This window comes from Moschus berezovskii, chromosome 25, assembly GCF_049115385.1.
Source record: "Moschus berezovskii isolate FMDL1 chromosome 25, NW_MosBer_1.0, whole genome shotgun sequence".
Classification (NCBI taxonomy): Eukaryota; Metazoa; Chordata; class Mammalia; order Artiodactyla; family Moschidae; genus Moschus; species Moschus berezovskii.
In genome coordinates this window covers 7474051-7501788 of record NC_142484.1, presented here as the reverse complement: position 1 = coordinate 7501788, position 27738 = coordinate 7474051, and the positions used below count along the sequence as shown (strand labels likewise).

General features: G+C 55.1%; 1 protein-coding gene across 2 annotated transcripts; it reads left to right on the top strand.

Annotated features, from left to right (window-relative positions):
- The first annotated feature begins 4588 nt into the window (after window positions 1-4588).
- Window positions 4589-26679, top strand: FRMD8 (FERM domain containing 8). Of its 2 annotated transcripts, none has more exons than XM_055415556.2 (11): window positions 4589-4745; window positions 5073-5157; window positions 7055-7219; window positions 9523-9624; window positions 9945-10003; window positions 10128-10294; window positions 12579-12803; window positions 14957-15080; window positions 15986-16129; window positions 22476-22674; window positions 24950-26679. In XM_055415556.2, exons 2-11 carry the CDS (start codon window positions 5073-5075, stop codon window positions 25069-25071), a joined length of 1392 nt encoding a protein of 463 aa, XP_055271531.1. In that variant the 5' UTR covers window positions 4589-4745; the 3' UTR covers window positions 25072-26679. The 2 variants fall into 2 exon arrangements, with proteins under 2 accessions (XP_055271531.1, XP_055271530.1); XM_055415555.2 differs by having other exon boundaries at window positions 7052-7219.
- Window positions 26680-27738: the final 1059 nt, after the last annotated feature.

The window sequence follows — 27738 nt, the reverse complement described above, 5'->3', positions numbered from 1 at the left end:
TCAAAGTTTCAGGAAAACAAATCAGCACAAACACAGCAAGGCAATGTGGCCTTGGTGCCTGGGAAGGGTGTCATCATTGAAGGAACACCAGCATTGGTGTCCTAGGAAGAGGGGCATTTCATCTTTATTTTTAAGATGGACATTCTTTTTTTTGTTTTTTTTCTGGCTGCCCAGCATGTGGGATCTTAGTTCCCTGACCAGGGATCGAAATCGTGCCCCCTGCAGTGGAAGCCCAGAGTCTTAACCGCTAGACTGCCAGGGAAGTCCCTTAACACGGACGTTCTTTACGTCAATAATTAAAGCAGATCTACAGTGTATGTTTGATAGGCCACAAACAGGCTGTTTCAGTTAGCATCAAATTCAAGTTAACTCATGTTTAAGCCAGAATGACTCCCCCACACCTCAGTAAGTGAACATTCCTTTTGTCAGTGTCCCTGTTCGGGACCACATCATCCAGGATCATGTTTCTGATTGTCTGTTAACCTCACATGTATTCCTATGAGGTAATTCCGGAAGACAGCAGCAGTGGGGATATGGAAGCTGGGGTGGGGCGGACCCGTGGATGCAGGCAAGGTCCTGACCGCGAGTTTGACTGCAAACCCGGAGGAATATGGCATTAGGAAAGCATGGGGGCGCTCCAATGGAACACGTGCTTCACACTGACAAACATGAGATATTCTGTCAGATGTCTATTCTCAGGAATGTTGGGCAGTTGGGGCCTGGGGGTGGAGGTTGAGGAGAAAGGGGTCCTCTCTCAAGGGCATGGAGACCCTGGGCTCAGGTGTCACTGCCCAGAGAAAGCTGTGATGGCCCCAAAGGCAGCCCCAACCCCTGGAATTGCCTGGACACCTTCCTTTCTCTCTATCTCACCACCGTTCCATGAGGAAACGCATTCATAATACCTCCAAAACAGACCCCAAATCCAATCCCTCGCCGGCTCCCCTACTGCTTCTGCCCTGGCCCCAAACCACCATCACTCCCACTTGGATACCTGCCCGCAGCTGGCCTCCCTGCCCCCACCCCATCCCTTCCACTTCCCCTTCCTGCCTGTCCTCCACCAGCAGCCTGAGGATGCAACTGAAATTGAAGTAGACCATGTCTCTCCCCTGCTCCACACCCTGCAATGGCCCCATCCTGCTCAGAGTCAAAACCGAAGCCTTGGGGATTTCCCCAGTGGTCCAGTGGCTAGGAATCCATCTTCCAGTGCAGGAGGCCCAGGTTCGATCCCTGCTCAGGAGACCAGATACCACACGCCACAACTAAGACCCGTACGGCCAAATAAATAAATCTTTAAAAACAAAACAAAGCCTTCCAGGCACTTCCCTGGTGGTCCAGTGGTTAAGGCTCTGTGCTTCCACTGAAGGGGCACTAAGATCCCCCCATATGCCTTGCATTGCATCCAAAAAGGAAAAAGCCAAAGCCTTCCTAGGCTCTAGAGCACCTCCAGCCATGCTGGCTTCCTTCTCTTCTCCCAACAGCCTACCGCCTCCAGCCTTCACACCGCTGCGCCCTCCTCCAGTTGGCCTCCTCTTGCTGGGCTCAGACATCGCCTACGCAGTGAGCCCGCCCTGACTGGCTCAGTGAATGTTGTCGTCTGCCCCACCTGCCCAGCGTTCCTGGTGCCCCTTCCCTAGCCCAACCTTCTCTTTCACTCATCACCTTCTGACACACTAAGTGATTAGCTTGTCTGTCTGGGCAGGGATCTCTGGCTGTTTTGTTCCTTCATGTTATCTTAAAGGCTTAGAACTATGTGTGGTACAGAGTAGGCAAGGAATAAGATATGAATGAGCAGACAAGTCAGGGAAGGGCATTAAATAGCTCCAGTTCTCTCTCCCCATTTCCAAAGGGCCCCAAAGAATGTACAGTTCCCAAACACCCCCTACTTGCCTCTCCAGATCTCCAGCTCTTAGTTTCCCATCTGCCTGAGGACCAGTCCTGACGGTGCTTCTCCTCTCCCGCAGCTGCCAAAGCAGAACGCATCCCCCACCACCACTTTCTCATGGGTGGACAGGTTCTAGGGAGCAGGGTTCCATCTCCCACCTCCTACCCCTGGAACTATCCTGGGCTCCTTGGGCTGCCCCCAAAGACCTTCTCGAGCCCTGGTCCCTCACGGACGGCTGAACTGTAATCCTAGTTTTGCAGCTTGTTCTCTCCTGAGTGATGCTGGGTGATCCCTCTGTGGGCCTTTACTGTTTGCAAAAGTCAGGGACCAGCCCAGCAAACAGCTGAGTCCAAGGCCTCTTGGCTGTAAAGGCCATCAGGCTGCTGCCTGTCTCTTCAGAATGGGCCCCACTCTGTCCTCTAAGCCCACCACACATCCCCAGCTCAAGTGAGAACCACAGCCACTCCCCAGAGCCTTACAGAAGGGCAGCCCCACCCCCGGCTAGCTCTTCTCCGATTCTCCAGCAAGGTCCACCAGGTTAACCCTCGGTCTGGCAGAGCAGAGCTCAGGTCTTGACATTCTCCTACTCACAACCTCCAAAATGGCTTCACTGCCTGCCAACAGCCCCCTCCGTGCTCCCCCTACATACTTCTACTCCTGGTGTTCATGCCATCCCTGACCCCCACTGGGTGCCACCCCACCTTCCCACCTGCTGTGCTGTTTGCCCAGGCCTTCCCTGGTGTCCTAACCATGCTCCTGCAGCTCTCACGACCTGGAATGCTTTCAGGAATCTCTTCCAGCTCCCTCTTCCCTGGACCTGGGTCCGTCTCTTCACCACCACCACACATACTGCTAGGCGTCAGCTTTGTTACTGAACCTTCTGATCCTGTTTTCTCATGAAATGGAAATCTGATGCTCACCTCTTAGTGTCTTAGAAAGATTATAGCACTTAGAAAAGGAACTGGCACGTTTTCTATGCTCCACAAATAGCAGCTACCATGATTCTTATCAGCACTCACAGGGTCCCTGAGGCTGACATGAGGAAACACACATGAAAGGGCCTAGCACACAGTAGGTGCTCAGGAATTGAGGACCCTATTCTTCCTGCGTTTGACACTCTTTGGCTCTTAAGGCAATTCTGTCACCTTATGGGGCTTTAAGGGCTTCCCAGGTGGCACAACTTGGGACTTCCCTGGCAGTTCAGTGGTAAAGATTCTGCCTTCCAATGCAGAGGGTATGGATTCGATCCCTAGTCAGGGAACTAGATCCAGCAGGCCACAGGGTGAAGCCAACATTTTTAAAATAAATAAACACAACATTGTAAATCAACTATATTTCAATTAAAAAAATTTTTTAATACAAAACCAAAAAAACATGCATCTTTCTTAGTGTTCTCGCTCCTCTCTCCCTCCACTGCCCAGTGAAACCATAATATAACCTTCCCAAGGGCACGAGCTGTGTCTCACCCAGGTCTCCACGCCCTGCCCCAGCCCAAGCCCCACACCCCAGTAAGCACTCAACACACTGAATTGTGTTCACACTTCACCCCAGCTGGTTTAGGGAAGACACCGAGCCATTGTGTCCCATTCCAGAGCCGGGAACCTGGAGGCAGGTGCCGCTTCCCACTGCTCACATCTGATCTTCCCTGAGTCTTTAGGTCACATTGTGAAGGAAGCCATGATGTAATGGGCCAATCGTGGGGCAACCTGGGTCCTGGAGCGTAGGCAGAGAGCTGTTTCAAATGTTGAGACTTGGACTGTGTTAGGCTGGAGCTGCCTTCCAACATGCTGCAATCAGGGCGGGTGAGCTCTCTACCCTCCACCCCTCACCCCACCTCCTGATCACCCAGCCCGTTGCTGTCATTTGGAACAATCTCTGGGTTCTCCATCTCAGGAAGGCGATCCATGGACCTGTTTTTTCTGAGATCTACACCACAGGCACACACATGCTGGCCTTGCCAGGACACATTGGTGACATGACCCTGGGGATAAGTGGTTTCACACCTGCCTCCTCTGGGCCCCAACACCTCTACCCAGCCTGGGAATGAAGCAAGGTGTCCCAGGATGTGTGTCTAAGATAGTGAAGGTTCATGTGACTGCTCCCTGGGATAACAAGAGTGCCCAGCCTGGATTCCTGACACGTAATCTGAGGATCTTTGGAGGTCATTGAGTCCACTGTCTGACAGGGGGTAACTGAGGACCCGACGGGAAAGGGCTTGTCTGGAATAGTCAAGACAGGCACCCCAGTTCCTGAGCACTGTGGGGAGCTCATCCCCGCTCCCGGCCTCGAGGCACTGCGGTACAGCAGGCTGCCAGCATCACCTTTACCCAGCGCCCAGCACAGTGTGGCTCCGGGACACGTCCCCACGAAGCATCCCCCTTTCACAGGTGAGGGGACTAGCCCAAAGTCACACGCGTGTGAGCGCCAGAGCTCGCGGCCCCATTCCCTATTTCCTTGAACCTTCGCCACATTCCGTTACAGGCCAACAGACGGGGCCTGTGTGTGGGGTCACGGGCCCCCCAGTCACTCTGGTAGGTGGCGGGGCAGTTTCTCCAGTCGGCCACCAGGAGCCTAGGGCTGGCGGCGGGCCGGGATAAGCGCCAGCCTGCGAGGGGCGTGCGCGCGCGGGCGGGAGGCAGGGCGCGTGCGCGGCGGCCCCGGGCTCCGATTGGCTCGCGCGGGCCGAAGAGGCGGGGCCGTGCGCGCCGCGCTTCCTCCGCCCGGGCTTCCGCGTCGCAGCCCCGGGAACCGGAGCGCGGGCGGGAACCTGCGTCTCGGCGGGTAGTGAGGACCGAGCGGCACCTGGGGGCCCGGGTCAGGGCAGGAACCTGGACTGAGGCAGCGGGCGCTGCGTTCCTGCAAGGTGAGAGAGCGGCGACGCCCTGCGCGGGCCTCCGCCCCGGACAGGGGTGTGCCGTGTCGTGCCTGGGCATCTCGGCGAGCCGAGCTTGACCCTTCCCCTGACCACCACGGCCCCGACTCCTTCCACCAGCCCCGATCTAAAGTTGACTGAGGACCCCTCCCCCCAACCCCTCACCCCGCTAGTCTACACACCTGTGCCTTCAACCCTGGTGTTCACCTTCGTAGATCAGCTCTGAACCCCTTCCTTCCTCATTGACAGCTTGAAGGGCTTCCCAGCACCCCCATATTTGGACCCTCCAGGAACGACTTTTTCTCTTTCCTTCTGCAGATGGACGGGCCGGAAGGCAGTACCGGGCAGCCCGGCCCAGCTGATCGGTCCCATCGAAGCAGTGTGTCCTCCGTGGGAGCCCGAGGTGGGTCTCTGACCCCAGTCCCCACCCCGCCGTACCTTCCTAGGGTTCCAGCCCCGAGGAAGTGGCCCTGGCTCGTCATCTCTGTCATTGAAGAGAATTTTATTTATTAATTAACAAGTAAGGTCTGTTGGGATGTGGAAAAGTGACAAGTCAGTCCAAGGACCTGGGCTCTGTCACTAGGCTACTTGCAGAGTTAGGTGAAGTGAAGTGAAGTGAAGTCACTCAGTCGTGTCCGACTCTTTGCGACCCCGTGGACTGTAGCCTACCAGGCTTCTCTGTCCATGGGATTCTCCAGGCAAGAATACTGGAGTGGGTTACCATTTCCTTCTCCAGGGGATCTTTCCGACCCAGGGATCGAACCCGGGTCTCCTGCATTGGAGGCAGAAGCTTTAACCTCTGAGCCACCAGGGAAAGAGTTGGATACTCACTTGTAAATCTTCCTCACTTGTAAAATCTTAGGTAGCTGTGAAATTCACATGAAATCTCATGAATGAAAAGTGACATACTCCCTTTCTTTGTTTGGTAGATAGTCCTTTGAAACCAGGGATCATTATTTACGTTTTATAGGAAGGAAATTGGGCCCTAGAGAGGTTAAGTACAGGACACTGGAGCCTTCACTGCTCCAGATGTCCCTCTGAATTTCAGCCTCCTGGTGTCCCAAAGAGTCGGACATGACTTAAGCGACTAAGCCGAACTGACTGAACTGGACATTATTTTATGATCTCTCAAGAAAGTGACTGTTAGAGCCGAACAGACTGGGGATCCAAAAAGCACCTTCATTTGTGTTAGTAATAAACTATACCTTTGTGTTTCACAGGCTTCACCTCATTTGATTCACAGAAGCTCTGGGTGGGGTAGAGGGGGAAGGGTAGTGGGGGATGGGAATTAGCCCTACTTGACGCCTGAGGCATGTGACGGGCTGACTTGCTGAAGTCAGTCAGCCAGCCAGAGGCCAGGCAGGATTGGAGCCCTCAGGCTTCTTCACTGTGCCTGTGGCTCCAGTGATGGAGATTGGCATCTAGCTGCCCTTCCAGGGGTCTCCTTGGGGCTCCAGGCTCCAAACAGGCATCCGCAGGCTGTCACCAGGGAACCCTCAACTTTCAGGGTTGTACCTCAGCTGGCCTGTTTAAGACTTAAGTCCTTCTGAAAGGCCATCGTGTTGAGTCCTGAGGCTTGAAGAATCCTAGGGAGGCTGAGCCCTGAAAGTTGCTATACCGCGGGGTGGCCTTGGGAATCCTCTGTCCCCATGTTAGCTTGGGCCAGAGAGAGAGTGGCTTGTTTAAGGTAATAGTGTGTCACCAGCTGTCTCCCTCCTTGCTCGGTTTACTAACTGTAACCTCAGGATGGGTTTGGTCTCTCTCGGCCTCAGTCCCACCTGTGTAATGTTCTCCTTCAGGGGAGAAGCACAGCAGAGTCCTTGGGGCTGCAGGGGGAGTGTTTAGGGGTGAAGCAGCCAGCCCCAATTTGAAACTTTGGGGGTCTAGCATAGGACAAGGCTGATTCCTGGGCCAGAGTTGCTGGCTTTCCGGGTGGTTTGAGGGTCTCCAGTAAGTCCTAACAGACTGTTACAAAAAAAATTATGCATTTACTTCAGCTGTACCGTGTCTTAGTTGCCACGTGCAGGATCTTTAGTTGTGGCATGTGAACTCTTAGTTGAGGTACGTGGGATCTAGCTCCCTGACTGGGGATCAAACCTGGAGCCTCTGCATTGACAGCATGGAGCTAACAAGCACTCTTCACAGGGTCCTTCGGGGATGCTGGGGCTTTGCCTCTGGAGTGTAGCCTTGGGCACCCCAAGGGGTGCAGGGTCCAACCCCAGCAGGGGAATGGAAGATGCTTAGATGGCATGCCTGTGCCAGCTGGGCCAGCTGACCTTGCCAGGCCCACGTTGCAGCAGCCGACGTGCTGGTGTACCTGGCGGACGATTCAATGGTGCCCCTGGCCGTGGAGAACCTGCCCTCACTCAGCGCCCACGAGCTGCATCGGGCCATCCGTGAGGTCCTACAGCTTCCAGACATCGCCCTGGACGCCTTCGCGCTCTGGCTCGTCTCCCCTCTGCTGGGTAAGGCTTGGCACTGAGAAGCCCAGGTTTTGTGCTGGAAGGCCGCTGGCAGGGGAGGAGGGGGCAGCTTCTAGAACCTCTGGCCACTGTACATCAGGGAAATGTGGGAGTCACATGTGTCCTGAAGCCACCCGTGGCTTCCAGGACGTAGAGCCCTGGGGTGATGCCTGGCCCCTCTACCCCGTCTCCGAGCCCTGGGGTGATGCCTGGCGCCTCTGCCCCATCTCCGAGCCCTGGGGTGATACCTGGCGCCTCTGCCCCATCTCCGAGCCCTGGGGTGATGCCTGGCGCCTCTGCCCCGTCTCCTTCCTTGGTACTGGTGGCGTGGGGGCCGCGCCTGCCCCTTCCCTCGGGGCTGCGGGGCCTGAGCCATAGGAGGAGGGCGATGGGGGACAGGGAGGGAGCCATGCGCATCCACGGAGCACGTGGTCCGTGCCACAGCCTGAGCTGGCATTTTGCAAGTAGAGTGTCACCTTATCCTCATGGCCCAGTCTGGTCATACTGATGAGGAAATTGAGGTTTGGAGCAGCGGGAGCATTGCGTGGTGGGACAGAGATTGGAACAGAAGCCTGGGTGGGCCCCCAGCCAGCCTCTTTGAACTGCACCCTGCTCTTTGGAGGCTGGGAGGAAGGTGGGACCTGGCCCAGGACACAGCCACCCCAAGGGTGAGACTTTTCCTGAGGGCGGGGATGATGAGTGGGAACCCAGCTTCTCTGCAGGGACCCCCCAGCCCTGCCCGGTTTCTGATCAGCTTGTCCTGCTTTTTCAGGCTGAGATCCCAAGGCGGGGGTGTAGCAAGAGTGAGGGCAGTGGGGGCTCTCCAGCCCTCAGGCCTGGGGGATGTGCGGCAGGCTTGCAGAGAGCCCCCTGGGGCCTCTGAATACGGCCACTAGCCTGCTGACTTGGTCGGGAAAGGGGCCAGGGAGAGGATGCTCCACCGGTGCCAGGGCCAGGCTTGTTCTGGGTTAGATACTCTCCCTTGCAGAGAAACAGGGTCAGAAGGGTGTGCCTGGTCCCTGGGCCCCTAGGAGTTTGTGCCTCTGCCCTGGAGGGAAGATATGCCAGCTTGGTGGGAAAGGGAATGCCTGTCTCCCCACCCCCACCCACCGGTGGGAGCTTCCTGCCCAGCTGTTGCTCTCGCCCACCCTCTTCCTGCTGACCAGTCTCTCTCGGCCACTCCCCACCCAGCTCAGCCGCCCCACCTTCACCCTCTGGCTGTCGGGCAGGACTGCAGGCCCCTCTGCTTGTGTCTCTGGAAAACTGGGGGTGGTGGTTTCATGTGGCCCCTGCCCGGCCTTCAGCTCCCTGTCCCTGCAGTTGGCCAGCTGACTTCCTCCCCCACTCCCTCCTCATCGCATTCCGTCTGCCCCCTCGCAAGAACATGAATGGGCTGCCTGTGTGGCCAGTGGGTTATGCTGGGCACCGCCCCGGCCAGGAGGCCCCAGCACAGGGTCAGCGCCCACTCTGTTCCCAGGCTGGGTTCAGGAAGGCTGAAAGGCCACTTCAGCTTTGACACGGGCCCTCAGGACTCTTGGCCCCAGTCCGCCCCCTGAGTGGGTGCGGCGGTGACCCACGCCCCAGGGCCGTGAGGCAGGGAGGGGTGCCGCCTGCTAGAGCCACCCTTCAAGCTAGATGTTTGGGAGGGTTTGACTTTCTGAGTGCCATTGTCACTCTGCGTGGAACAGGGCTCCAGGGACAGTCCGTCTCACTGGGGGGACAGCCCGTCTCCTAGGGGGACAGCCTCTAGGCAGAAAGGCCCCATCTGGAAGTGTGGGACCACAGTCCCGTACTGAGAATGGGAGTCCTCTGAGCTGCCGGGGCTCGGGGTAAGGCCGGCTGGAGCCCAGAGCCTCCATGGGACATGCTTGGGTGGGGGCTAGCAATGGAGAGGCCCAGGCAGGGCTGGGAGCAGGGAGAACAACTCCCTGGGCCTTTGAGCCTTTCACCAGCTTCGCACTCTGCTTTCCAGGTAGTGCCAGGGGCAGCAGGACCGCCACCCCCAGCACCTTCCGTCTGCCTCAGCCTCTCAGCTGCAGCCCACCCTGGGCACTGTAGGGAATAGTCAGGCTGCCTGGAACCTGACCCCCTCTCACTTGCTGTTTGACTTTGGACAAACACCTTAACCTCTCTGAGCCTCAGTTTTCCCTGTGGATGAAATGAGAGTAGGGTTATTTCAGAGCAGTTGCTGTAAAGCACTTGAAATGGTTCGGTGAATGTTGGCCCTGAGTTTGTCGTCGCTGCTGTGAGCGTGGGCAGTTGCGCTGCCTTCCCTTTTCACGGCCGCCTTCCCTCTCCTCCCGCAGAGGTGCAGCTGAAGCCCAAGCACCAGCCCTACAAGCTGGGCCGCCAGTGGCAGGAGCTGCTGCTGCGATTCACCGACGCCCCAGACGACGACGTGGCCATGGGTCAGTGCTGCTGCCTGTGCGTCCCTGGCTTGGGGGCCCACCTGGGTCTGGGGTGTGACCTCCCGGCCCAGCCAGGCCTCCCCTGGCAGGTGGAGCTGCGCTCCCTGAGGGCTCTCCCCCAGGGGAGGGGAGCCCAGGATAGGGTGGGCTGGGGGGAACAGTGAGCACCTCGAGATAAGCCACACACCCCCATCTCTGTACGGCTCTGGGGTTTCCTGAGCGGTGGTGGAGAAGACTCAGGGACTAAGGCGACTGGCTCACTCAGCAGGAAGGCAGGGCGGCTGTGCAGGGTGGCCAGCGACCCCCTCCTCTCTCCCCAGATGAGCCTTCCCTGCAGTTCCGGAGAAACGTGTTTTTCCCCAAACGGCGGGAGCTCCAGGTGAGGCAGGGAGCCCCAGGCGGTACCACCTCCCCAGGGTGTCCAACCTCCCCTTGTCGCTTGACCCCTGGACATGGGTGTCCCTCCGGCCTGAGCCACTCCTCCCTGCCACACTGGCTCGCAGATACATGACAAGGAGGTCCTGCGGCTGCTTTACGAGGAGGCCAAGGGCAACGTGCTGGCCGCCCGGTACCCCTGCGACGTGGAGGACTGCGAGGCCCTGGGCGCCCTGGTGTGCCGCGTGCAGCTCGGGCCCTACCAGCCTGGCCAGCCTGCCGCCTGTGCCCTGAGGTGAGGGCCCATGGAGGGGAGCCCCTGGTCTCGAAATCCTGATTGCAAGTGGTCTTGCCAGGTCCTGGAGTCAGGAGGCCCTGACGCTGTGTTACCTTGAGTGAGTCACCCCACCTCTCTGGACCTCCTCTTTCTCATCTGCTCTGGGCTGAGGGGCCTGGGCAGTGGGAGACAGGTGAAGTGACACCTGTGAGAAGACCCCTACTTGTGTGCAAGGGTGGAGCCCAGCCCCCGTCTGAGGTCAGAGGGAGTTGGGCTTGTTCTCTTGGAAGTCATAGCCGGGATTGACCACATTCCAAGTCCCAGTTGCCACTGATTGTCTGATTTAGTCCTGAACTCCAGGGACGAGGCCCCATTTCCTGACCCTCCAGCATGCTGGCTCTAAGCTTCCCAGCTGCCTCTCAAGAAACTGTGCTCTTTGATTAGCAGGGCCTGGGGGGGTTATGACAATTGAGTCTACCCGGGAAGTAGACCAGGCCTGACTGTGACCTCCGTGGACGAATCCTGAGGTTTAGCGATAATTGCAATGAGAATGTACTTGAAACAGTCTGTCCTAGACTCAGGGTTCCCCCACACCAGCCCTTTGGTGTATAGCTGTGTTGCAGGGGGGGAGGGGGGAGGGTTGGGGGGAGGATGTGCGGAGACTGGGCCCTGTGCCCAGTGACTAAGAGCTGGGGCCTAGCAGGGCCACCCAAGGTCAGCGGAGCCTGAACGCTCCTAGCTGAGCTGGCTTGAGACTGGCAGCCATAGAAAGCCCGGCTCTCGTGATGGGCATGTCTGGTCCTATTGCGGGTGAAAGCAGACCCAGCTCAGACTGTTTGGACTTGAGGGACTTTGTCAGGAAATGGACGGGTCCAGGGTGACTGAGGGCTTCCCAGGTGGCTCAATGGGTAAAGAATCCACCTGCAGTGCAGGAGATGAAGGAGACCTGGGTTCAATCCCTGAGTCAGGAAGATCCCCTGGAGAAGGAAATGGCAGCCCACTCTAGTATTCTTGCCTGGAGAATCCCATGGACAGGAGCCTGGCGGGCTACAGTCCATGGGGTCACAAATGGTCGAACACAACTGAGCAGCTGAGACAGTGGAGGGTGACTGAGGTTCAGGGGCTCCGACTGGGTCCCTCCCACCCACCAGACCCGGTCCTCGCTCTCCTTGCCCAGTCCCTTGTCCTCTGGACCAGCTTTCACTCAGGCAAGCTCTTGCCACACAAGCTCTTGTGGCCAGGTGGCCACAGTAGTTGCACGTTGGCAAGAAGAGACCTCATCCCTCACGTGACCAGAGTCCTGAGACTCATCTGATGACGACAGCTGGGCCCAGGCCCACCCAGAAGAGACAGAGTGGCCAGGACACTGATTGACTGAGGTCCAGATTCTCCCTTGGACCCTCCATGAGCCTGCACAGACCCCATGGACTGAGGGTAGGAGGCCGGATTTCCAAACAACAAGGGGGAGCTGTGGCTGGAAGCAGAGATGTGGGTGGCCCTGAGAAGTGGGGAAGCAGCCCCCTGGATGCCCCTCCTCCTGCTACTCTACGGCCAGGCCTCTCCCGTCATCACGTTCCTTTCTGTGTCAGGGCCGCAGGGCCGACCACCCCTCCGTGTGGCCTGGAGTCTTGCTCCTCCAGAAGCCTCCTCCCCTCTTCAATGAAAATGACAACCTCAACTGTTTTTGGCGCCTGCCATGTGCCAAGCACATGTCAGCACCCATCTGTATGAGTAGGGATCCCTGTCATTGAAACATGGAGAAATGGGCTTGGAGAGGCGCTCATGCCCCAGGCCCCAGCTGTGGTCCACTGGAAGGGCTGGCGCCCCGCCACAGTCAGAGGGCTGCCTGAGCGGGAGACACGGTGCCGTCACACCGGGATTCTTGAGTCTGTGTGACTGAAAATGCCCTTTCCTTTGTGAGCCTGTGCTGGTGGTGATTTTTTATCTCTGTTAAGCAAGCAGATCAAAACATGGATGGCTCTAGGTCGTTTGCACTATCTTTTGATTGCAAAATTGCTGGCTTAGGAATGCAAACGTTCCTAACTCAGTGACACAGACTTGGCCCCGAGCCCCTCTGGTCACGGTCTGGCTCTGGGGTGGGCCCAGTTTCAGCTCATCTTGTCTCCTGGCTTTGCCTTCTGGCCTCTCACCGACAGGCGCACTGCAGGCATGGGGACAGTGGGCTCTCTGGGGGCTCGTGTCCAGGCGCCCCCCATGCTCCCCGCACCCAGGACTGCAGCATCTTCCTAGCCCACAGGCACGGAGCCGTCCTCAGCCCAGCCCCATCTCCCTTCCTCCACAGGGAGAAGCTGGACTCCTTCCTCCCTGCCCACCTCTGCAAGCGGGGCCACGGGCTCTTCGCTGCTCTCCGGGGCCGTGGGGCCAAGGCCGGGACAGGCGAGCAGGGCCTGCTGAACGCCTACCGCCGGGTGCAGGAGGCAGCCGGCAGCGACAGTGAGCGCGAGGCCGCCCTGAGCCCCCACTACCGCGCCTACCTCCTCAAGTGCCACGAGCTGCCCTTCTACGGGTGAGTGGTTCCTAGTGCGGCCACAGCCCTGGGCGCTGGGTCCCTCCCCGGCCTGTGAACCCATCTCCAATCCCACTGAGCTCTGTCCTCACTCGAGGTACATCTAGATGCCAGCGCCTCAGGGTCCGCGGGTCCTGGGCTGGACACTCTTCCTCCCGCTCCCCTGTCATGAGCTCGGACACCGGCAGGTCCTCTCCTCCCTCCTGCTACAGTCATGTGGCCCGTGGACCCACCACCTCCCCTTCTGCCAGCTCTCGTTCACACAGGCACTTCTAGCCCTCAGCTTTTGGGTACCTACTGAGTGCCAGCACCCTCGAGGTGCTAGAGACCCCTCGGTGAGCAAAAGAGACCACCGTTCCTGCCCGTGAAGAGGCTGTTCTAAGGGCAAGAGAGACAGCAAACAGTAGAAAGAGAACAGACCGCAGGTGGGCAGGGTGAGCCGTGAGGACAGTGGCCACACTCCAAAGAGTGCCGAGGCTCAGGCCGGGTGGTGGTCGCACAGGAGGGGAGACGTGGTCAGATTCCAGAGGTGTTGAGGGTGGAGCGGAAGGAACTTGCTAGGTGTGCAGGAGAGGAGGCAAAGGGGAGCAGGCCGAGGGGACTCCAGATTTCTGCCCGAGCAGCTGCGGGATGGTGTCACCAGCTGAGACGGGACGGGGCGGGGTGGGGAGGGGTGCAGGTCAAGGCAGATCGGGGGCTTGTCTTTGGATGTGTTGATTTTGAGATGCTTGCCAGATCCTCAAGTGGCGCTTCCGGGCAAGCCCTTGGGTTTCTGAGAAGAGAGTCAGGTAGTGGATGAGTCATCAGCGTGCAGGCACTGTTTGAAACCAGGAGCCCCAAGAAATGGCCTCAAAGGTGAGTGTGGACCAGTCTGAGGACGCCAGCCAGCCCGGCGGGAGGGTCTCCACCAGCCCAGTGAAGGGAAGGGTGAGGAGGAGGAATGGCCAAGCTTCAGGTGCTGCTGCTGCAAGGTCGAGTTCAACATGGCCCCTTGGCTCCCACGTCGTGGAGGTGGCAGCGGGTGGAGGAGTGAGAGAAAAAGAACCAGTGACAGTGAGTGGAACCAGCTCTCTCGGGAGCCTCCCTGTGAGATGGAGCCCAGGGGTGGAGCTGCTGTGGGTGCGGGCGGAGGAGGTCTTCCCCTGCCATGGTGGGTGAGCGGCGCGTGTGCTCACAGGGAGGGCCCGATCAAGTGAGGAGTTGAGGTGAGGGCGGGCGAGTGGTCGCTCTTCCGGTCGCTTCAGTTTCCTCAGTGGAGTTGGGAGTCTGCCCAGAGGGGGAGCCCTCCGCTGAGCTCAGAACTGAAGGCGGAGTGGGCTTGTCTCCAGTCCCCTCCTGGGGCTGCAGGATTTAACTATGTCTCTGGTTTTGCCAGAGACCCAGGTTCGATCCCTGGGTTGGGAAGATCCCCTGGAGGAGGGCATGGCAACCCACTCCAGTGTTCTTGCCTGGAGAATCTCATGGACAGAGGTGCTTGGCGGGCTACAGTCCATAGGGTCTCAAAGAGTTGAACACGACTGAGTGACTAACACCTTTGCTTTCACTGGCTTAGCCAGGGGTGAGGGCCCAGGGCAGCCGGAGTGTGACAGGCCATGACGGGGCAGGAGGGAGAGCATGGCAGCTCAATGCCGGGGTATCCCAAGGCCCCTGGCCCCTTTCCCTTTCTCAGCATCAAGTCCTGAAGTGGCTTCCCTGCCTGAGCAGCCCATGGCGGGACGGTGGGCAGCCTCAGCCCCCAGGCTCTCCCAGCCTCCAGCAGCCTCAGCTCCCATCTCTGAGCTCTCAGGCTCCTGGTGATTCCTGGAACATCACTCACTCTGTTCCACACCTGTGTTCATGCTCTGCCTTCTGCCCATGGTGCCCAGCTCACTCTGCGCCACCCAGTTCCCCTCCTGTCCTGTCTGTTCCAGCCCTCCTGTCCTGCCTGATCAGCTCAGAGGCCAGCACCTCCACAAAGCCTCCCTCTCTCCCACCTCCTCTGTTTCTCCCTCCCTGGGATGGGTTTCCACTTAACCTTTAGTCACCCAAACAGCGTAAGCATCTCAGGTGCCTGGGACAGGGCCTGGCCAGTGCGCTCACTGGTGGGTGAACCCCGACCCTGGCCTTGTTCTTGGTGCTGGAGGGGACAGACTAACCCCAGTTTCCCTCCCCAGGTGTGCCTTCTTCCACGGTGAGATTGACAAGCCAGCCCAGGGCTTTCTGCACCGGGGTGGGCGCAAGCCAGTGTCCGTGGCCATCAGCCTGGATGGCGTGCATGTCATTGACTGCAGGGAGAAGGTACGTCCTGCTCCTCCAGGGGGACCCGGAGCGGGAGCCTTAGTGGAGAGGAGGGCAGTGGGGTCCTTACCCAGGCCTGCCTGGTTCCCTTGGGCCTGTGGTTGGCCTCGGGGCAGGGTGGGCAGCCTTTCTGACCTCCCTCTCTCAGATATGTCTCTGGGGCTTCCACTGTCATTCTGGGGGCCTTGCTGAGCCTACTGTGGGTCAGCTTTCCTGCCCAGCCTGCAGGGCAGGGGGTGACCAGGGGAAGGGGCTACAGCTGGTGGAGAGCATCTGGCAGGGCCTGGCTGCTCTGCCCGACCAGTGGCTGGACACTGGTGGTTTTCTGGAAAAACCCCATGACTGGGAGCCCTCCTGGCTGTCGGAGTATTGCTCTGCCTCCTGCTTTTGGCGCTGACTGTCTCTGCTGGTTGTCTCGGCCTGTGTAGAAGTGGTGTCGGCAGCCCGCCCCTGGGGCTTCTATGCACCTGGGCGGGAGTCCCTCCCATGCCAGCAGACAAGTTTTGGGGGGACTTCTGGTGGTCCGCAGAGAGGGACCGCAGCCCTCCCTGGGTACCTGCTCCCCGACATGCCAGGCCCAGCTGCACCTTCTGCCGAGGTACCACCCAGCTGCACTCTGGGGAAGGAGGGTCTCCCCTGTACCCCATCCCAGCTCTCAGGGGCTTGTCCCACTGATGAGAGGGGCTGTGGGTTAGGGGGTCTCAATTCCTGGACCACAGCCCTCCTTGAGGGTCTGATGGAAGCAGGGATTCCTCTCCTGAGAGCAACTCATACGTGAGTTTCAGCTCAGCCTTGGATATAAATATAGCCTGGCCAGGTGTCCCCTCCTGGTGACACCCTCGGGGATGGGGCAGGGCAGCGGGCCTCAGCCCAGAGGAGTCCAAGCTCTGTCTCCTGCTGGCCAGCATGTCCTGCTGGGCCTGCGCTTCCAGGAACTGTCCTGGGACCATACCTCCCCCGAGGAGGAGGAGTCTGTGCTGTGGCTGGAGTTCGACGGGGACAATGAGGGGACACCAGTCAACAAACTCCTCAAGATCTACTCCAAGCAGGTAAGGGTGGGCACTGCCCACATCCCGGCGGGGGTGGGCGTGGAGAGGGTAGACTTAGGGGGCCCCAGACCGTCGGAGGTCTCAGACTGGCTAGCAAAGAGGTGAGAGGGCTGCTGAGGGCCTGGACACCACAGAGCTGACTCCTGCCGACCAGGAGCCACCCTTGAGGGTTCGGAAGGCCTGGCCAGGTGGTGGGGCAGCTGGGGCAGTGGTTGGTGGAGGGCTGCCCAGTGCTGTGTGACCAGCGTGCCTTTGTTTCACTCTTGTGCGCTCAGCACCCTGTCTTCCCTCCCCAACCTCCACCCCTGCCCCTTCTCCTCCCACCTTGGTCACGGCCGAGGGCCCTTCCAGGACTGCGTGCCTCGGTGCTCCCCTCCCCAAGCACAGAGATATGCTCCAGGGACTCCCCTCGGTGAACGCACATGGCCCTTCCTGCCGCCACCTTGAGCCTCTAAACCCTCCCTGCCACTCTGCTCCCTCTGCCCCTCCCTTATCACTGGCCTAGACTTCTTTTTTTTTTTTGGTCACACTGGAGCCTGTGGAATTCTAGTTCCCTGACTGGGGATCAGACTTGGGCCCTGACTGGTGAAAGCACAAAGTCCCAACCACTGGAACACGAGGGAATTACCCAGGTCTCTTTTTTTTTAATTCCAAATGTTCTATTTTATTTATTTAGCACAGTTTTTTGTTTTTAAAATCTAAAACGTCCTTTTCTTTTAAACAATATGTTTATTCGGCTACCTTGGGTCTCAGTTGCGGCACACATGATCTTTGTCGCGTCGTGCGGGATCTTTCGTCACACATACGAATTCTCTAGTTGTGGCTTGTGGACTCTGGAGCACACAGCCTCAGTAGTTGCAGTGCATGGGCTTAGTTGCTCCGCTGCACGTGGAATCTTAGTTCCTGACCAGGGATCGAACCTGCATTGCAAGACAGATTCTTAACCACTGGAGCACCAGGGAAGTCTCCATTTTATTGAATTACAATATACATACAGAAAAGTGCCCAACTCCTAAGTGTATATAGCTCAACAAATTTCGTAAAAGAAACCCATGTAACAGACTTCCCAGGTGGAACAATGGGTAGGAATCTGCCTGCAGGGGACACAGGTTCAGTCCCTGGTCCAGGAAGATTCCACAGGCTGAGGAGCAACTAAAAGCTCGTGTGCCACAACTGCTGAGCCCACACTCCACGACAAGAGAAGCCACCGCGGCGAGAAGCCCGTGCCTGGAGAGCAGGCCCTGTTCACCGAAACTGGGGAAAAGTCCTAGCAGCAGCGAAGACCCAGTGCGGCCAAAAATAAATTATATATTTAAAAAAGAAACCCATGTAACACCTTTCAGATTAAGAAAGACCCCTCCTCAGTCCCCCTCCGAGCCGTGACCCCCACTAAGGGACCCCCGCACCCTGACCTGTGTCACCCCAGAGTCTTTGTGCCTGGCTTCGAACTTTCCGGCAGAGGCTCCCCATGGCGCATTCTGTCTGCCCAGTCTCACGCTCAGCCCTGTATCTGGGAGCTCCATCCTCGTCCCCGCTGTGGGTGCCAGTGCCGTGGTCTCCCGCTTGCACTAGGCGGTCCCACGTGTGAATTTGCCCCCCTTGACTTTTCCGTCCCATTGCTGACGGGTCCTTGGGTGTCCAGTTCTGACTGTGGCAGAAGGTGCTGCCTGCGTCCTCTGTGCCCACACCCAGCTTCAGGCCCAGGAGCCGACTGGTCCCTTCAGCCACTCTGGTGGTTGAGAAGGGATATCTCCTTATGCTTCTTTTTTTTACTTTCTGGTCAACTTTATTGAGATATAATTTACAATAAAATGCACCCGTTTTGAGAGGTGAGTTTTAACATGTTCACATAACCACCGCCACCACAGGCAAGCACAGCGCTGCTCACTTGCTGTCCACGCATCTTCCTAGAAGTGAGACGTCTCTCCACAGCTTTTGCCCATTTTTTATTGGCATTATTTCCATCACCCCCAAATCTCCACATGATTTTAGTTGGCATTTCTCCCCCGCAATACACATACACCAATGAGGTTGAGCACCTTTTACATATATATCCACCATCTGGATGTCCTGTTTGTTGATGTCTGCCAATTTTTCTTTGGGGTTTTCTCTCTCTTTTTTTTTAAATTGTTTTATACGTATCTCTTCTGATTTCAGACTCATCTCTTCACTTGCTATCTGATACCTCCTCTTAGCTAAACCTAGAGTTTTGCTTTCTCCAGAATGTCATATAAACACACTTACCGAATTTCCCCAGAAGAAAGAAACATATGTCCATAGACAGACTTACACTAAGATGTTCATACAGCTTTGTGTGTCATAACCAAAGAACTGAAAACCACACAAATGTCTGTCAACTGGTAGATGATAAACAAATAGTGATCCAACCCTACAGTATACATACTCTATGCAGCCTTTTGAGCCTGGCCGCTTTCACCAAGATTCATGCCCGTGAGGTGATCTACATTTCACGGTGTACCGGTTTTATCCTTTTGACTGTTGCGTAGTCTTCCATTGGGTGGATATACTACAGGTTAGCTCTTTACCCACTGAAGGATGTTTCCAGTTTGGGACTTTTGTGAATAAAGCTGCCCTAGACATTTGTGTCGGAGAAGGCAATGGCAAGCCACTCCAATACTCTTGCCTAGAAAAATCCCATGGACGGAGGAGCCTGGTAGGCTGCAGGTCGCTAAGGGTCAGACACGACTGAGCGACTTTACCTTCACTTTTCACTTTCACACATTGGAGAAGGAAATGGCAACCCACTCCAGTGTTCTTGCCTGGAGAATCCCAGGGACGGGGGAGCCTGGTGGGCTTCCATCTATGGGGTCACACAGAATCGGACACGACTGAAGTGACTTAGCAGCAGCAGCAGCAGACATTTGTGTACAGGCTGTTGAGTGGGCGTATGCCTTCAGTTCTCTTGTGTAAATACCTAGGAGTGGGGTTACTGGATTGTATCATAAACATATGATCAGCTTTACTGGAAACTACCAAGCTGTTTTCCAAAGTGACTGTGCCATCCTACAGTCCCTCCAGCCGTGTTTGCCATTATAATGACCGTATGGTAGTGACAGGTCAGTGTGGTTGTCGTTTGCATTTTCATTATGACTTATTAAGTTGATTATCCTTCTGTGTGTTTATTTGTTATCTGTAGGTCTTTGATGGACTCTCTGTTCAAATCATTTCTCCACTTGGTTAAAATTGGGAAATTTGTAAAATAATTTTATTTATGTGTTTTATTTTTGACCCTGCTGGGTATTTATTGCTTTTCGTGCAGGCTTTCTTCAGTTGCAGCAAGCGGGGGTTACTCTTCATTGCAGTGCTCTGGCTTCCTATTGCGATGGCTTCTCTCGTTGCAGAGCAACAAGGGCTCTAGGCGCTAAGGGCTGCAGTGGCTGTGGCACACAGGCTCTGTCATTGCAGCGCACGGACTTAGTTGCTCTGCAGCATGTGGAATTTTTCTGGACCAGGGATTGAACCTGTGTCCCCTGCATTGGCAGGCAGATTCTGATCCCTCATGTCTCCAGGGAAGTCCCTAAATTGGCTTATTTGTTTTCTTAGTGAGCTATGGGAGTTCGTTATGTGTTCTGCATACCAGTCCTTTATCAGATAAATATTTTACAAATGTTTTATCTAATAACTTGACAAAGTCTATAACTTTGTCTCCAACTTTTTATTTTCTTAAAAATGTCTTTTGAAGAGATGTTTTTAAATCTTCCAGTCCATTTATTTTAAATGACATTTTAAAGATAATTTTATTTATTTACTTTTGGCTTTTCTGGTGGCTCAGACAGTAAAGAATTTGCCTGCAATGCAGGAGACCTGGGTTTGATCCCTGGGTCGGGAAGATTCCCTGGCGAAGGGAATGGCTACCCACTGCAGTATTCTTGCCTGGAGGATTCCATAGACAGAGGAGCCTGGCGGGCTACAGTCCATGGGGTCGCAAAGAGTCAAACACAGCTGAGCGACCTCCACTTTGTACTGGGTCTTCATTGCTGCACAGGCTTTTCTCTAGTTGTGGTGAGCGATGGCTACTTCAAAGTTCCGGTATAGAGCTTCTTGTTGCGGTAGCTTTTCTTGGGGAGCACAGGCTCTTAAGGCGCGCGGGCTTCAGTGGTTGTGGCACGAGGGCTCTAGACACAGGCTCAGTAGTTGTGGCACACCAGCTTAGTTGCTCCTTGGCCTGTGAGATCTTCCGGGATCAGGGATCGAACCCATGTCTCCTGCATTGGCAGGGGTATTCTTTATCACTCACCCACCAGGGAAGCCCCCGGGCCATTTATTTTATTTCTCCATTTCTTTCACTAACATTCTGTGGTTTTCAGCATACATATCATATATATCTTTTATTAGATTTATCCCCCTCCCTATTTGTCTGGTTCTACCAGAGATGGTACACTGTTTTTTAATTTCAGTTTCCAGTTGTTGGCTGTGGCATGTAGAAACACAGTTGATTTTGTTTTCCTCATATCCTATAACCCTATGAAACTCACTCGTTGAAAGCAGGTTTTTTGAGGCTCCTTTGGGATTGTCTCTGGACCGTTAAACGTTGTCTGTGAAGGGGGCAGTTGTGTTCTAACTTTGCAGGCCGCATGCCTCTCCCTGGTCTTGCCTGGCAGCACTGGTCTCACCTGGTGAGTCGGGGTGAGCAGACATCCTGGGCCTGAGGGGAAAGCCTTCAGTCTTGCTCTAAGTAAGCATGTTGTTGGCTGTGCATTCTTCATAGACGCCCTTCATCAGGTTAAGGAAGTTCTCTTCCATTTCTAGCTTGCTGAGTCTTATCCTGAATGAATATTTAATTTTGTTGGAGGCGGCTGAGGTGTAATGGCAGCCTCCCCCAACCTCAGGAGCGGTGTTAGAGGATCTCAGAGGGTGGCTCTGTTGTGCTCAGCTGCGTGCAGCTCCCTCAGGGAGGAGAGGATGATGTGTGGGGCCTGGACCTCCCATGCACAGTTTCCTGCCCTGCTTGCCCTCCTCAGGGCGGCTTGTGTTGTTCTGGAGCAGCCTCGGGTCACCCCATCGGGTGGGCAGTCACCGACCTCCCCCTTGGCCTCTGACCCTGCTCCCCAGTGGGTCCAAGGCCAGCCTGTCTACCCCAGTCCTTGCTGTGTCCTGCTCCCTGAACACGCCCTGCCTAGGCAACGCCACCTGCTGGCAACTTTCTGTCTGTGGATCTGCCAGCCCTGGCCATCCCTGCCCTAAGGTGCCCAGACCCTGCCCGCTAACATCTGGTCACGTCACCTTTTATGTCAACGTGTGTAATGTTTCAAGTCTGTTGAGAAGGCTTGAGGAATGTGTTCAGGGGAACTGCCTACCCCACCCAGCTGACCTCACTATTGAGCAAGCCAGGCTCCCCTGTCCTTCACTATCTCCTGGAGTTTGCTGAGATTCATGTCCACTAGTCAGTGATGCTATCCTACCACCCACCCCCCTCCTCTACCACCATCTTCTCATTTGGCCCTCCGTCTTCCCCAGCATCAGGGTCTTTTCCAATGAGTCAGTTCTTCGCATCAGGTGGCCAAAGTATTGGAGCTTCAGCTTCAGCATCAGTCCTTCCAATGAATATTCAGGACTGATTTCCTTTAGGATTGACTGGTTTGATCTCCTTGTAGTCAAAGGGACTCTCAAGAGTCTTTTCCAACACCACAGTTCAAAAGCATCAATTCTTTATGGTCCTTCTTTATGATCCGACTCTCACATCCATACATAACTACTGGAAAAACCATTGCTTTGACTATAAAGACTTTTGTCAGCAAAGTGATGTCTCTGCTTTTTAATATACTGTCTGGGTTTGTCATAGCTTTCCTTCCAAGGAGCAAGCATCTTAATTTCGTGGCTGCTATCACCATCCGTAGTGATTTTGGAGGCCAAGAAAATAAAATCTGGCACTGCTTCCACTTTTTCCCCATCTGTTTGCCATGAAGTGATGGGACCGGATGCCATGATCATATTTTTTTAATGATGAGTTTCAAGCCAGCTTTTTCACTCTCCTCTCTTTCTTTCGGGAAGATCCTCTGGAGGAGGAAATGGCAACCCACTCCAGTATTCTTGCCTGAGAAATCCCATGGACAGAGGAGCCTAGAGGGCTACAGTCCATGGGGTCGCAAGAGTCGGACACAACTACACAATTACACAACAACAATCTGACCCCTGAAGTCAACCCAAATGGGGTGCCTCCCCTGGCCCACAGAGTAGACTCCCCTTCTTCTCTTGTGTAAAAAGTATTTGTTTCCTCATCGGTCTCCCCCACCAGCAGGTAGGGCGTGTGGGTCTGAATCCTCTCACTCTGCAGCAGGTAATAGAGAACCCCCCAGGCCTCATGCCGGCCCCCTCTCCTCCCCAGGCTGAGCTGATGAGCAGCCTCATCGAGTACTGCATCGAGCTGAGCCAGGCTGCGGAGCCTGCTGCCTCCCAGGAGGCTGGCCCCACCTCGGCCTCTGGCTCCTCACCAGCCCCTCACCAGCGCCCCCAGCTGCGGAGGCAGGGCAGCGTGGTGTGCAGCCGCATCCAGCATCTCTCCACCATCGACTACGTGGAGGAGGGTGAGTGACCACCTCGTGCTGTGCACACACACCTCCACGTGTGCACATGCACACCACGGAGAATTCTGGAAGTGGGAAGCAGTTCCAGGTGCAACGAGTTAGCTTCCAGCTGGCAGGACCTGGTAGGGGGCTAGGGCTGGGTGCGAGCATCCCATTGTTTGACGGAGAGTCGGAGGCTTCCCTCTGGGGCCCCAGCAGTAAGAGCCCCTCGCTGCTGTGTCTACAGGCATATCCAAATGTGAAAAACTAGAAATTACTAGTGTCCGTTACTAAAGGTGTGTGTATGGGAAGGATGGGTACACACCCCATGGAATCAGTGCAGCTGGTAAAGATGACATAGGTGCCCTAATGCACGCTTTCCCTGTTGGCTCAGTGGTGAAGAATCTGCCTGCAATGCAGGAGACGCAGTTTTGATCCCTGGGTCGGGAAGATCTCCTATAGGAGAGGATGACAACCCACTTCAGTATTCTTGCCTGGAGAAGCCCGTGGACAGAGGAACCTGGCGGGCTACCGTCCATAGGGTCGCAAAGAGACACGACTGAGCGACTAACAAACACACACACATGATCTGCGGTTGATTGAACTGGTGGGTGAGACGGAAACACAGGTCTACGAAGGGCCAGCTAGAAGTTATACTTGGATTTTCAACTGCACAGATGGTTGGCATCTCGACCCGCCTGTTATCTAAGGGCCAACTGTATTTGTAGTTCATCAGCTACTATAAACAGCATGCCTTACCTGGTAGCCAGATCCTTACCTGGAATCTATAACTGTTTCCTCAGGATAAATTACTGGAAATGGGGTTGCCAGGTCAAAGGGTGCACCCACTGTGCCCACCCCAGGAGAGAAGGAGGCGCCTGCCTCTCCATCCTTACCCATGACAGGTGTTACCATCCTGAGGGCAGTGAGCTCATCAGAGTTGGTGTTCGGATGCTGGTGAAGTGGGGTCGTTTTTACGTGCATGATCACATACAGTTTCTTCATGCATTACCATTTATTTCTGTTGCCTGTTTTTCTTCTGTCGCTTGCTTTTTAAAATTAACGTATTATGTTAATATGGTATGTTTGTTAGAATTAATGAACTGACGTGATGCAGTAGATTAACTAAAGTCCTTAGTTTTAACATTCCCTAACCTCTTTTTTCAGATGCAGGGTCCCATCCAGAACACCACACTTCATGTGGTGGTTATGTCTCCTTAGGCTCCTCTTGGCTGTGACGAGTTTTTCAGACCTTCCTGGTTTTGATGACCTTGAAGTCTTGAGGAGCACTTATCAGGAATATTGTAGGAGGCCCCTTTACTGGACTCTCTCTTCTGTTTTTCTCATTATTAGACAAGAGTTAAGGGTCTGGGGGAGGAAGATAACAGAAGTAATGTGCCATTTTTACCACATCATATCAAAGGTGTATTATCAACATGATTTGTGACTTGATGTTGACCTTGATCACCTGGCTTGATATTTTTAACTTTTAAGAAGTCTTTTTAGGGACTTTCTTGGCAGTCCACTGGTTAGGATTCCAGGCTTCTACTGTCAGGTTCAATCCCAGGTTGGAGAACTAAAATTCCACAAGCGCCACTCTCTCCCCCCTCCCCCAGAAAAAGTCTATTTGTCTCATCAAGGATCATTTTCAGGCAGTGGTATGTATTATAGGTATTTTGTAACTTTGATCTTCTTTTTTGTAATTGAATTATGTGTGTGCTGTGTCATGTATGACTCTTTGCGACCCCATGGACTATACCCTGCCAGGCTCCTCTGACCATGGAATTTTCCAGGCAAGAATACTGGAGTGGGCTGCCCTTTCCTACTCCAGAATTGAATTACAGTTGACATATTATATATTTGTATATATAGTGATTTTGACATAGTGATTCAATATTTTTATATGTTATGAAGTGATCCTTCTAAGTCTGATTATCACTGTCACCATACAGAGTTATAGTATTACTGACTATATTCCTTATGCTATCTATGACATCCCTGTGAGTTCTGTTTTAGCTGGACGTTTGTACCCCTCTCCAGTCTCTTTTCGAACAGGTTTAGATACCACAGCAGGCCCACGATCAAATGGAAACTCTGGTGACCTGATTTAGGAGACTGGTCCCTCGCCCCTGATCCTGTCACTATGGGAGGGGTGGAGGTGGGACTGAGGCTCACGAAGCTGGTGGGAGTGAAGAGGGGAGCTCAGCCTGAATAGGCTCCAGAAGGGGCTCCCCTGGGGCCGGGCCCCTCCCGGGGGGGCCCCCTCCTCAGTGCGTCCCTCTTGTTCCCCCAACAGGCGAGACGATCAGGCGGGTGAAACCGAAACGCAGCACATCCTTCTTCAGCCGGCAGCTCTCCCTGGGCCAGGGGAGCTACACCGTGGTGCAGCCTGCTGCCGACAGCCTGGAGCAGGGCTGAGGGTCACTGTGCAGGCAGGAGCACATGGGGGCATCATGCTGCCTGAAGGCGAATGCCGGGGGTGGGGGAGGGCGGCCTCCGCGTGTGGCCAAGTCACTTCTGTGCCAGGCTGGGGTGTGCAGAGCTGGCTGGGGGCTGCCACAGGCTCCCTCTTGCAGCCTACCTGCCATCCCTGGACTCCGGGCTCCGCTGCTGTCTCAGAATCAATCTGACCAGGCCCCGGCCACCCCCTCCCACCCAGGGACTCGCCTTTGTGCCCCTCTCAAGACAGAGTATCCCCCACTGTGAAGTCCCTCTGGTGGCAGGTGGCTGAGCATTAGGGCTCAGGACACTCCAGAGGAGCATGTGTGTCTTTGCTTTTCTCTCTGGACGTTGGTGACCACATCCCCACATTCCAGCTCATGTGGCCAGGCTGGGACGTGGCCCTGCGAGGAGAGGGTTGGGGGTCTCCACAGACAATGAGGCCCCCACAGAGCCCTCTCCAGCTCGATGGAACTGGAGGGCCCCCTATGCCCCTCACTTTGGTCTCCCTTGTGAGCAGGAGACTCTGACCAGCAGGAAAGCGTGCTTGCTGATCTTTGGTGATGTCACTGTGCTGGGCAGTGGCTGCCCTGTGGACCCACCAGCCCGCAGGCCCACACCCCACACCTGGAGGAGCTCCCAAACCCCCTTGGGGCTTCCAGTTTCAGTTTGGATCTTTTTTAGATCTGCTTTGGTTCCATGAAGCCTGCGAACTCAGGTTACTCACGAGGGTACCCCCGCCATCTCGGAGCTGCTGGCGCTCCTTCCAGGATGGTGCTGAGGTTTCATCCAGCCCTAGGCCCATGCACGAGAAGTCCCTGGCCAGGAGGGGTCTCTTCTTTCTCGGGGACCTTTCTCTAGGGAGGTGGATGTGGCTTGGGTGGGGCTCTTCCCATGGCCTCCTGCCTCCTCCCAGAAGAGCTGGCCTCTCAGCCTTGGGCTCTTTCTTGGTGGTCACCCCACCACCACCACCACTGGGGCGCTTCTGGGGACTTTCCACAGGAAGGAGGCAGATCCAGCCCGACACAGGGTTTGCTTTGTCTTCCCTTCCTGGTGGAGAATGTGGGGAAGGGAATGTGAACCTCTTGTCTCCAGATGTCAGAGCCCACTCACCTCCTCCTCCCTTTGTTGGCTTTTGAACACTCCAGATGTTTCCAGGGGGGCTTGCCCTCCAGCAGTAGGGACTTTGTTATCTTTCATAATGAATAGGTGTCTCCAGCCTTTCCGAACGTCCCAGCTAGAGGACGTCTCATCTCTCCTGGAGACCTCACTGGCTCCCAGCCCCTCTGGCTCCTAGCCCTCTTGTTATCTGCTCCCACGCACTGTTTTGATGCCAGGTGAATTCCTATCTGATAGATTGAGGGGCCTGAGGGATGTGATGGGTGTGTGTGTACACAGATTACTTGTTTTGACTCTTCAGCCTCTTCTTCCTGTTTTCTGAGCATCCATTGTGCCTTAACGTTTTCTGTCTGCCCTTGTGGGACAAAGCAGTGTTTCACTAAGTGCCCTTTGAATATTCCTAACCTTTTGTATCATGTGACTTATTAAATCAATTTCCAGCAAACTTTGTTATTGTTGTTCTGTCGCTGAGTCGTGTATTGCAGCACTCCAGGCTTCCCTGTCCTTCACCATCTCCCAGAGTTTGCTCAAACTCATGTCCATTGAGCCGGTGATGCCATCCAACCATGTCACCATTTCCAGCAAACTTTGGGGTGGTTTATGTTATGAAATAATGAGAGTGTGTTAATTACAGCCTGGGAGTTGATTATAGGCTGTATATTTGCTTTTTATTAAATATGCATGAAGAAGGACTTAGCTGGCAATCCAGTGGTTAAGACTCCATGCTCCCAATTCAGGGGGCACAGGTTCAATCCCTAGTTGGGGAACTAAAATCTCAAGTGCTGCAAGGACGATCAAAGATCCCACGTGTTACAACTGACTCCTGGCACAGCCAAATAAATATTTTTAAAAATAAACCAATTAAAATACTTGATAAAAAGTAAACAAGCCCACAGGGAATTGCCTGGTGGTCCAGTGGTTAGGACTCACTGCTATCACTGCCAAGGCCCCGGGTTCAGTCCCTGGTGGAGGAAAAAAGAAACCACAAGCCAAATAAATACAAATAAAACAGCCCACATTCGTGATCTCACAGCTTTTGTCAGCCTGAACTGAAGTCTCACTGAGCTGAGATCCAAGTTGGCAGGGCCACATTCCTTCTGGAAGCTCCAAGGGAGAATAAATCATTTCCTGGACTCAGTGGCCCCTTCCTCCATCCTCAAAGCCGGTGAAGGCCACTGGGGTCCTCACAGCACTGCTCTGCCTTCTCTCTCTGTGCTTCTCTCTGGCTCTTCCCCCTTCCTCTTCCTCACGATTACACTGGGCCAAGGCAGATGATGAGCCCTGAATACTCATTGAAAGGACTGATGCTGAAGCTCCAACACTTTGACCACCTGATGCAAAGAACTGATTCTTTGGAAAAGACCCTGGAAAGATTGAAGGCAGGAGAAAGGGATGACAGAGGATGAGATGGTTGGATGGCATCACCAACTGGATGGACATGAGTTTGAGCAAGCTCCAGCAGTTGGTGATGGGACAGGGAAGGCTGGCATGCTGCGATTCATAGGGTGGCAAAGAGTCGGACACAAC

What these genes read in the sequence shown, in the direction of transcription:
- FRMD8 (XM_055415555.2), top strand. Translation starts at nt 5,073, where the DNA reads ATGGACGGGCCGGAAGGCAGTACCGGGCAGCCCGGCCCAGCTGATCGG. An exon ending in CCAAACGGCGGGAGCTCCAG is followed by an intron (nt 10,004 to 10,127) that starts GTGAGGCAGGGA and finishes ACTGGCTCGCAG; the next exon opens with ATACATGACAAGGAGGTCCT. An exon ending in TCAAGATCTACTCCAAGCAG is followed by an intron (nt 16,130 to 22,475) that starts GTAAGGGTGGGC and finishes TCTCCTCCCCAG; the next exon opens with GCTGAGCTGATGAGCAGCCT.